The following is an 11,096-nucleotide window of genomic DNA, read 5'->3' on the forward strand; positions in this document are numbered from 1 at the left end:
TTGTCAACTTTATCCTCCAGTGTTGATGTTCTGTTTTCCATTTTATTCATTCTATTGGTAAGGCTTTCCCCTTTTGTTTCAAGTTGGCTTACTGAGTTTTGCACTTCCCTCTTCATTTCTGCCTGAGTTTTCTTCAATGTTTCTGTTTTGTGAATTCATGCAGAAGTTTATCCCTGTCTTCTTTTAGCTCTTTGTTTGTTGGTATGTTCTTTAAATTTGCTGAATTCCTTGATCATGTTTATGATTGTTCTTTGAAAATCAGTGTCCTGGGTTAACTCTAGAGGGTTCTCCTTGTAGAACTCTTCTACAGAATTGGTGGAGACTTGTGGGGACATAGTGTTTTGGCTTCCCATTTTATTATTCTTTCGTTGTGGTTTTGGCATGTAAATTTCTTTTGTTGTTTATGATTCTGATATGAGAATTAAGTTGAAGAATGCTTCTGTTTGTATTATCCAAGTGCCTAGATCCTTTCTTTATTGGTTATGTAAAGCTGGTTGGTACAGGGTTCAGGTTAAATTTGGAGGGAACTTATGGCTTCAGATCAGCTATTCAGGAGTACCCACAGAAGCCCAATTCAGGTTCCAGTCAGGTACACTCAGGCTTCCTGCACCACATGGAGGCAGGATCAGGGGGCTCTCAGGCAGTCCCCTGCGTTCTCAGGCTCTCTGCCTGAGGGAGGCCAGAACTCAGCACTCTCTGGTGGTCTGCTGAGGTCAGAGCCTCTATACCAATGGAGGGCCAAACCCACCCTCTCAGGCTGTCTGCTAGGATCTCAGCCTTAGACTACCAAAGCCAGGTCTGCCCTGGGGCCTTGGGAGGGGCCTCAGGAAATCCCAGGTAGGGGGATGGGTATGGCAAAATTAGGGGAAGCTCACCACCACATGGAGGTAGGATCTGGGGGCTCTCAGAGTCCCCTGTGTTCTCAGGCCCTCTGCTTGAGGGAGGCCAGAATTTGGCGCACTCTGGCAGACTGCTGAGATCCTCAATCTAGGATCTTTAATTAGTATGGAGGTATCCTAGCACTCAGGAGGCAGAGGCAGGAGAATGCATGCAAGTTTGAAGCCAATCGCAACTACATAGTGAGATCCTGTTTCAAAGATGTCAAAACCCAACCAAGCAAACAATAATTTAGAGTTTTGAAGCTGGAGTGCACTTGTCAATAGTCAGGAGAGACAAAAGCTAGTTCCATGGCTGTGACACATGCCTAGTGTGCCTGAGGCCCTAGATTCCAGCTCCATAGCTGTGACACATGCCTAGTATGTGTGATGCCCTGGGTTCTAGCTCCATGGCTGTGACACATGCTTCATGTGTGTGATGCCCTGGGTTCCAGCTCCATGGCTGTGACACATGCCTAGTGTGCATAAGGCCCTGGGTTCCATCCTCTTCTAGTTTGTTTCTCCATTGCTGTGATAAAACACTTTGACCAATACTAACTTGGGGGAGGAAAGGGTTTATTCAGCTTACATCTCCCAGGTCACAGTTCATCAGGGAGCCCAAGGTAGGAACTCAGGGCAGGAACCTGGAGGCAGGAGCTGGAGCACAGGCCATGGAGGAAAGCTGCTTACTGGCTTGCTCTCTTGGCCCCTGCTCAGCCTGCTTTCTTATGCAACACAGGCCCACCTGCCCAGGGGTGGCACCACCCACAGTGGGCTGGGCCCTCCCACATCACTCATCAAGAAGATGCCCCTCAGACATGGCCACAGGCCAGTCCAATGGAGGCAGTTCTCAGTTGAGGCTCCCTCAACCCAGGTGTGTCCACTTGGTACTGAAGCTATCCAGCATGGACCCCCAGCACTGCCAGCATTTTTAAAAAGACAAGATTTCACTACTTACGGATCCCAAGGGGGATATTCCTGATGCACTCCTCCCCTGGGGGTCAGAGAGCCTGTGGCCAATGTCTTCACTGGGTCCTTGGCATTATCTGAATGGCCTTGTCTCAGAAGCCTGATTGGTAGGGTTTCCACAGGCGAGCACAGGTTCCAGGATCAGTGTGACCAGCCAGGCAGGCGTGCATGTGGCTGTCACAGAGGGAGGTCATCATGAAGTGGCTGCACAGGGCAGATGTGTAGCAGCTGTGCCAAAGCGCCCAAAGAGGAGAAGCCTGGGTCAACAGTTACTGAGCTTCTGCTCTGAGACTGTCCAAATTCTGTTCTAAACAGATGCTAAGGAAGTGTAAGGAAAGAATTGACTCCACTGTTGAGCCCTGTGGGTGAACAGACCGACAGGGTCACCAGTACAGTGGCCTCTCGCCAGCCTACCATCCCGATGAGACCTTCTGTCATCCTCCCTTTGCTGCTCACCCTGTGGGCAAGATGCCCAGGGCATTGTGCCCCACCTCGTCCCGTGCTGGCCCCTGAAGAGCCCTGACCTCACTTCCCTGGCATGAGCACTTAACCACCTTCCTTCTGCCCTCTGTCCCCTGATGGGCACCGCTGACAATCAGGTGTGGCCAAGCTGAGATGCCATGTACACTGGATCAACAGCTGGGCCAACAAAGGCTGGGCATGCTCAGAGAACTGGCTCCAAGTCCTTAGGGTGGCTGCTGGGGACCTGGAGACAAAGGGGAGGAGGCCCAGTGTCCCAGAAGTCAGGACTGGGTCCCACTGTGCTTTCTGCCATGTTAGGTACCATGAGTGTTGCTTAAATCGAAGGTTCCCATCCCTGGACTCGGGAGGCAGACGCAGGCTGATATTTGTGAGTTTGAGGATAGTCTGTTCTAAATAGTTCCAGGCCAGCCATTGCCTACATAGTGAGACCCTGTCTCAAAAAACAAACAAAAAGACCAAAAAACAAAAAACCAGAAGAAGCCACACATGGTGGCACACACATTTAAATTCCAGCACTTGGGAGGCAGAGGCAGGTGGATCTCTGTGAGATAGAGGCCAGCCTGGTCTCCATAGCGAATTCCAGGCCAACGGGGCCTACAGGGAGACCCTGTCTCAAAACAAACAAGCCAAATGATCAGAAGAAAAAAAACCATTCAAAGAAGGTTCCCAATCAGTGCTCCCCCTCATCATAGAAAAGAGACATGTGAGGGCTGGAAAGATGGCTCAGTGGGTAAGAACACTTGCTCTGCATGCATGGAGACCTGAGTTCAAATCTCCAGCATCCACATAAAAAGCCAGGTGTGGCTGTGTGAGTACCCATAAACCCAGTGTGGTGGGGCACAGAGACAGAAGGATTGCTAGGCTTGTTGACTGCCAACCCAGCTCCAGGCCATCCACACCTGCATAGGTGCACGCACCCATAAACACATGTACACATACACCACTGTCATACAATATGCACACACTAGAAAAAGAAAAAAAGAATCATGGGTGGAGGATGTAGTTCAGCCGGTAAGAGTGCTTGCCTGGCATACACTATCATCCTGGGTTCAATCCTTAGCACTGTGTAAACCAGGTATGGTGGTACACACCTGTAATTCCAGGACTCAGGAGATAGAGGCAGGAGAATCAGGAGTTCAAGGCATGAACAGGAGACAGTGCCCAGCACAGAGCCAGTGCTCCAAGGCCCAACGAAGCCATTCTGTGGTACACTGGGCGGAGCCTGTGTGACTGTGTTCTCCTTCCCTCCCCCAGAACCTCCCACCTGCTCCCCTGACCAGTTTACATGTGCCACCGGTGAGATAGACTGCATCCCCGGAGCCTGGCGCTGTGATGGCTTTCCTGAGTGTGCCGACCAGAGTGACGAGGAGGGCTGCCCCGTGTGCTCAGCCTCCCAGTTCCCCTGTGCACGCGGCCAGTGCGTGGACCTGCGCCTACGCTGTGATGGTGAAGCCGACTGCCAGGACCGCTCAGATGAAGCCAACTGTGATGGTGAGGCCTCGCCCTGCCCAACTCGGCTGCTGTTTCCACCCAGACCTGCCAAAGCCATTTGCCTTGCCCTCCTGGACTCCGAGTATGGGGCCCCATCTGGCCTTCCACAAGTAGGGATTCTGGAAGACCTCTGCCTGGAGGAAAATTGCCAGGTCCTCTCCATGGGAGCAAAGGAAGTGAGTTTTAGGCACAACCTGTGGCCACATCTGTCACAACAGGCAATTGACTTGAAGACAGGCTAAGAATCTGTCTCACCTTGCCACATTCGAGAGAGAATTTTGCAGAGACTCAAGTTGACTCTGGAGGTCTGGGAGTTTCCATGGCTCACATCCTGGTACATTCCTGTCCCTAAAGGCAGTGTTGTGCTGCACTGAGCCATTTGTAAAATAATGCTGACCACCTGGGCCTACTCTGACCTGAAAGATCTGTATCTATACATGTATTATTTGCGGGGGAGGGGAGGTAGATAGGACTGGATGTAGCCCAGGCTGACCTTGAATTTGCTATGTAGCCAAGGATAACTGAACTTCTCTGTCTACCTCCTGAGTGCTGGTATTATAGGTGTTTACCACCACACCTGGTTTATGTGATGCTGGGGTGAAACCCAGGGCTCCATGATGGTTAGGCAAGCACTGTACCAACTGAACTACATCCCCAACTTTTTCTTTAGGTTTATTTATTTCGTGTGTGTGCACACGCATGCACACACCCAGGCATGCTATGGCATGCTTATGGAGGTCAAAAGACATCTTTGGGGAGTTGGTTCTCTCCTTCCACGACATGGCTGTTGTGCAGCACTATTCCTGGGGCAGTGTGAACAAACGTCTACTAACCCCCAGATAGGGAACCAATGACAGACCAAGGTCAGGATACCACCAAAGTCCACCTTGGTGAACCAATGAGTTTTGTCAGGGTTATTTATGGGATTAGGGGTGAGGGGTTACTTTCAGGAGCAGAAATGACCAAAGGACCGCTGCATCATCAAAAGCCCACCCCAGTATTGGTGATGCTCAGGAAGGCTGGAACCCAGGAGCTCACTGCACAACTTGTAGGCAGGCAGCTCAACAGGTTGGAGAGTGCCTCTTTCAGGCATCTGGTCTCATCTGAGTCTCTTCCAGGCAGTGGGGCCATTCCCAGTGCCTCTCAGCAGCCCTTGCTGACTATGTACTCCTGGAGAGGGTAGGACCTAGCGAATCTGGTCAGTTGCAGGGACTTCCTGAGTTCTAATGAGCTTCCCTGCAGAATGGAATGTTTCTTCTCCCTTTAGAACAACCTGGGTCTTGAGGCTGGAGAGATGGCTGAGTGGGTAACAGCACTTGCTGCTCTTGAAGAGGACCTAGGTTCAGTTCCCAGCACCCACATGGCAGCTAACAACCATCTGTAACTCCAGTTCTGGGGAATCTCACATCCTCTTCTGGCCTCCATGGGCACCAGGCACACATGTGGAGCGCATATATACAAGTAGGCAGACACTCATGTATGCAAAATGAAAATGAATAAATCTGTTTTAAAAAGTGGGGGGGATGCTGGAGAGGTGGCTCAGCGGTTAAGAACACCCACTGTTCTTGCAGAAGACCCGGGTTCAAATCCCAGTATCCACATGGCCGCTAACAACTGTCCATAACTCCAGTTCCAGGAGATCTGATGGCCTCTTCTGTCCTCTGAGAGCATTGCACGACACGGGCACGCTTACATACATGTAGGCAATATACACATAGACACAAAATAAAACTAGTAAATAAAATACTTAGAAAAACCCAAAACATCCTGAGTCTTAAGGAGTTTCCTTCCAAGGTGGAATGCTTTGTCGTAGAGGAAACTACTGTACAACAGTGGGTCTCAGGGATTAAACTCAGGTCCCCAGACTTGGCTGCAAGTGCCTTTATCCACTGAGCCTCCTCACCAGCTCTCCTTTAAATCCTAACAATGAAACATATCCCTCTCTCTCTTTCTCTCTCTCTTTTTTTTTTTTTGGTCTTTTTGACACAGGGTCTCCCTGTAGCCCCAGCTGGCCTGGATTCGCTATGTAGACCAGGCTGGCCTCGAGCTCACAGAGATCCACCTGCCTCTGCCTCTGCTGGGATTAAAGGCGTGCGCCACCACGCCCAGTCGAAACATCACTTTGCATTCACTCTTCAAGTCTCTTTGATAAATGATCTTTGTTGTTGGTTGGCACATGCTGTCAGCACCACTGAGTTCCTGTGGTCACTCTTTCTGCCTTCCCCCGAAGCCACTGTGTCATGTGCTTGATGACTCAGATGCTTTCTGTTACTGTCCTCGGTCGTCATTCAGCACGAGCCGGTGTTTCTGTGCAGCCATAGTTAAGGCCTCACAGCGCACCAGTGCTTTGAGGATTTGGTGGAGCCTCTGGACCAAGGGTAGCAGATGGTGGCACGTGTACCAAACCCAGCCAGCTGCCTGTGTCTATGACTGAAGCTCTGTTGGCACTTGCCAGACCCACTGACTCACTTGCATGCAGGCTATTTCGTGCTAAGACAGGAGAGCTGGGTGGCTGGTGACAGAGCCAGCCATAGTGCCTGCCTGTGCTTTCAGAGCACCTAAGTGATAGGCTAGGACCCATGCCTCCCGTGTCCCACTCACCCTCCCACACTTCTCCCGATGTGAGATGTTGCACTAACAGCTGGCCCTCCCACAGGTGCTGGCTCACCACTATGGTACCTTCTAGAAAGGACAGGGCACCTGGGACAGGGTGGGAGGGACAGATGGAGGTTCTGGGAGATGCGATGCCTAAGCCCGGTGGCTACTTTCCTGACTGCAGGTCCCACTTGTCCTTGTCCTGCTCTCCTCTCAGGTGTTGGAGGCTCTGGCTTGCTCTCTGCAAGGACTGCTTCTGCCTTCAGACAGTCCTGGGCTCCACTGCCCTACCCCGCCTGCAGGGACAGGGAGGTGCAGTTCCTGGTGGCTCCTCTCCTGGCCTCACCTTCCCAGAAATCCTGGTTAACCCTGGAGCTGGGGGCTGTTGGTCCTTGCTCTGTGCTTTAACTGACTCAGGCTAGATGCCTGAGATGCCCCCTGGGATCAGGCAGGACATTGAGGTCCACCCCGCCCCCCAAATTGCATCTACCTTGGAACTGGGGTCATGGGGGTGTGAGACTAGAAAGTGTTTTCTCTGTTAGCTTGAGTTTGGAATCAGACCTTTGAGTTGGAGTCGGGGCATCTGCCACTCTCCAGCTCCTCTGAGTACCCCCTCCCCATTGTGTTCTTTGTAGCTGTGTGCCTGCCCAACCAGTTCCGGTGCGCCAGTGGCCAGTGCGTCCTCATCAAGCAGCAGTGCGACTCCTTCCCCGACTGCGCCGATGGCTCCGATGAGCTCCTATGTGGTGAGTGGTCTCATCTCAGGCAGGGCCAGAGCCCCATAGGGTCTCCAGTGTCTGAGTGTAGGCGGGTCTGAGACACCTGGAAGGTTTGGGTGCACATGACTAGAGAGTGCTAGTTTCTTTTCTGTTACAATGATAAAATACTCTTAAACCGCCCCCCCGCCCCCCCAAAAGCCGGGCATGGTGGTGCATGCCTTTAATCCCAGCACTCTGGAGGCAGAGGCAGACCGATCTCTTTGAGTTCAAGGCCAGCCTGGTCTACATAGTGAGTTCCAGGCCAGCTGGGGCTACAGGGAGGCCCTGTCTCAAAAAGACAAAAAAAAAAATTAATAATAAAAATAAATAAATAAAAATAAAAATAATGAACAAAAAAATTTTTTTAAGGTGCAGGTGTGGGCCGGGAATGGTGGCTCACACCTTTAATCCCAGCACTGGGGAGGCAGAAGCAGGTGGATCTCTATGCGTTCAAGGCCATCCTGGTCTACATAGTGAGTTCCAGGCCAGCTGGGGCTACAGGGAGACCCTGTCTCAAGAAGACAAAAAAAAAACCCTAAGAAAACCTTAGGAGAGAAAGGGCTTATTTGACTTATAATTCCAGCTCACAGCCCATCATTGTGGGGCAGTTGAGGCAGGAACTTGAAACAGCGGGTCACATCTCCAGGCAAGAGCAGACAGAACGAAGGTATGCATGGCCACTGCTCAGCCCCCTCTCTACTCTTACGCAGTTCAGAACCCAAGCCCAGAGAATGGTGCCTGCCCACTTTTAGGCTGCCTTCCCACCACAGTTAATGTAATCAAGGCAATCCCTGGCAAGATAGCCCACAAGCCAACCTGATCTAGACAGTCCCACATTGACACCCTTCCCATGTGAGTGTAGATTGTGTCAAGTTGAGAACTGAAACTGACTATCAAGTTTGGTGTGGTGGTGCATGCTTATAAATCCCAGAACTTAGAAGGCAGAGGCAGGCAGATCTCTGAGAGTGAGGCCAGCCTGGTCTATATTGTAAGTTCCAGGCCAGCTGGAGTTACAGGGAGACCCTGCCTCAAACAAACAGCAACAAAAACGCCCATAACTATCACAGAGAGGCAACCGCTCAAAGGGGAGACTGAGCTATGGGGTGACTCCGACTGGGGATGGAGGGCTGGCAGGGCAGAGGGCCGGCTCACTTGGGAGTCTGCCTAGTTGGGAGTCACTGTGCCCCAGGGCAGAGCAGCAGCCACACTTTTGCCTTGGGGCCCTGCAGCCAGGATCCTTGAGGCTGACAATCTACATGTGGCCCCAGAAAAAGGACAGAAGCATTTCACACACATTCCACATACGTACACATACTTAAGAATACTTCACACATGTCCTTTGAGTGACATGAGCTGACACAAATATCAGACAACTCTGGTTGAGTTGTCTGGGCCGGACATGGAGGGACACGGCACCGCCAAACGGCATACCCACAAGGGCGCAAGGCTGTGTTTGCAGGTGCCCAAGGCCACACCCGCTGCCCCATGTCCTGTATAAGTCCTAGAGGGAAGGTGGCCAGGGGCAGTTAGGGAAGGCTGCCTAGAGGTGGTGGTGACTCTGGAGAGGCTGTAGATTTTGAGGGGAAAGAACTGGAATTCCAGACAGGAAGTAGGGACTGTGCCACTGTGTCAGGGAGTCTGGCCTTTCTACTGCACAGGACTAGGGCTTAGAAGAGTTCTACTGGAGAGGTGACATGTGGGGAGAAGGAAGTTTCATCAAGGGACTCAGACACCATCACAGGTTGGACACTTTGGGCGCCATCTCGAGTGGCCTGGGCCAAGTGGCAGAGCTGGGGTTGCTGATGTGCCCCTCAGCACTTTGCTGGGCAGGTGCCCTGTCTGATGAGATGTGTACACGAGCCACCATAGGCCTGGTGACGCTTCCCACACTTGGGCTCCATCCCTGGAACCAGAAGCTTTCTCTTTAAGTTCTGGGCTGCTAAGAGGGAACAGAGTTGATACCCTCAGGACTGTTGGGCAACCTATGGGAAGGCAAACGCATTTTTATCAGCTGAATCGGGGTTCTGACATGTGCTCTGAGCTCTGGTGGTCTTCGTGTTGGAATGGTACAACAGCTGACCCCTACCTGACAGACCTCTGTGGACTGGTACACCGCTCCTCACACCCACCTTTCCTCTATACATGATACAGGCCAAGGGCTACTGGGCAAAGTGCACAGGCAACCATCAGGAAGGAGGGCAGGGTCTGGTGGGCCTGGGAGCAGCTAGCAGTGGTCGTAGAGTGAGCCCTATCTCCAGGTGTGCTGGATAGCTTTAGTGTCAACTTGACACACCTGGGTTGAGGGAGCCTCAACTGGGGAATTGCCTCTATTGGACTGGCCTGTGGCCATGTCTGAGGGGCATCTTCTTGATGAGTGATGTGGGAGGGCCCAGCCCACTGTGGGTGGTGCCACCCCTGGGCAGGTGGGCCTATGTAGCATAAGAAAGCAGGCTGAGCAGGGGCCAGGGGAGCAAGCCAGTAAGCAGCGTGCCTCCATGGCCTGTGCTCCAGCTCCTGCCTCCAGGTTCCTGCCCTGAATTCCTACCTTGGGCTCCCTGATGAACTGTGACCTGGGAGATGTAAGCTGAATAAACCCTTTCCTTCCCAAGTTGGTATTGGTCAGAGTATTTTGTCACAGCAATGAAGAAACAAACTAGGACAGAGAGTGGTACGAGAGAGTGGGATATTGCTGTGACAGACCTGACCTTGGTGTTTTGGGGAGGACTGTGGAAGTGTTTGGAACTTTGGGCTGGAAAAGCCATTGCGTGCTCAGAGTTTGTTGCAGTGGAGCTTGGAACAGTTACACTGAAAGAGCTGTGGACAATGGAGGCCTGGCTTATGAAGCTTCAAAGGGAAGCGGAGACTATCAAGGCTGATCGTGTGAGATTTTGGATTGAGAGTCTGTGGGTTCTGGTCCGCTGGGGCTGAAGAATCAGCTGTGATTAAGAAGAGACCAGAACCTGAAGAAAAACCTTTGCTTTACTGGGACAATTGATGCTGGCTAGTTGGGGCTGAAAAATCAGCTGTAAGTAACGAGAGCAGCATCACTGTGGTGGAATCTTCTGGGAGGTATTTCCTCAGGGTCAGCACACAGAGGGGACCTGCACCTCTATTTCCAGCTGGAAGCAGGACTTGGTAATGTGTAAGAGTCTCCTGCATGGTTCTGGTGTTGAAAGCGTGAAGGGGTCACAGAGAGCAGCTGAGGCTTGGCACTCTGAGAGGCCAGGAAAGGCCATAGGGGAAAGTGCCGCTTCAGTTGCAGTGAAGACCCCAGGATTGAAGGGGTCATGGAGAGAATCTGAGACTTTGCACCTGAGAGGCAAGAAGCTATTGGTGAAGGTGTAGCCTCAGTTTTGGTGGAGACCCCAGTTTTTTGGAGATGCCGGGACCATGGGACGACCACCAAGGACAGCAGCAGGTGTGGCGTGGAGCAGGCCTGGGTCTGGGAGATGAGCTGAGTGTGCTGTGGACTGCAGAGTCAGAGCAGTGGAGCTGCCAGTACCCTTTGGAGCCAGAAGATCATGAGTGAATCCCAAATGTCCAGCCTTAAGCTACTTTACTGGACTCTGGTTTTGCTTAGGTGTGCCCAATTCTTCCCTTTGAAATAAGATAGTACTTGTTTTGGATTTTACAGAAGTCAACAGTTAAGAGACTTTTAAAAGAGACTATGGACTTTTAAGTGTTTGGATTTTTTTAAGGACTGTGGGGTTTTTAAGGTCATACTGTCTTATGTTGTGATATTAATGTTAACATCATAGTTTGGGGACAAGAATTGGAAAGCTTATGGTTTAATAGTGATGTGTTAGTGTGTCAAGTTGACAAGGGGTCAATTGTGCTGGATAGCTTTAGTGTCAACTTGACACACCTGGGTTGAGGGAGCCTCAATCGGGAAATTGCCTCTATTGGACTGGCCTGTGGCCATGTC

The 11,096-nt window shown here is 51.5% G+C and overlaps 1 protein-coding gene across 4 annotated transcripts in view; it reads left to right on the forward strand.

The window, feature by feature from the left end:
* The window catches only part of Lrp5 (LDL receptor related protein 5), a 104,698-nt gene that overhangs the window by 85,095 nt on the left and 8,507 nt on the right, over positions 1 to 11,096 (forward strand). For 3 of the 4 annotated variants that reach the window (XM_029569998.1, XM_008846303.2, XM_029569997.1), the window contains 2 exons: positions 3,582 to 3,818; positions 7,049 to 7,159. In XM_029569998.1, the coding sequence (XP_029425858.1) occupies positions 3,582 to 3,818; positions 7,049 to 7,159 (348 nt within the window). The remainder of the gene's footprint in view (positions 1 to 3,581; positions 3,819 to 7,048; positions 7,160 to 11,096) is intronic. The other variant, XM_029569999.1, reaches the window with a different exon arrangement.

The sequence above is a fragment of the Nannospalax galili genome, unplaced genomic scaffold (assembly GCF_000622305.1).
Source record: "Nannospalax galili isolate Female #2095 unplaced genomic scaffold, S.galili_v1.0 scaffold1723, whole genome shotgun sequence".
Taxonomy (NCBI): Eukaryota; Metazoa; Chordata; class Mammalia; order Rodentia; family Spalacidae; genus Nannospalax; species Nannospalax galili.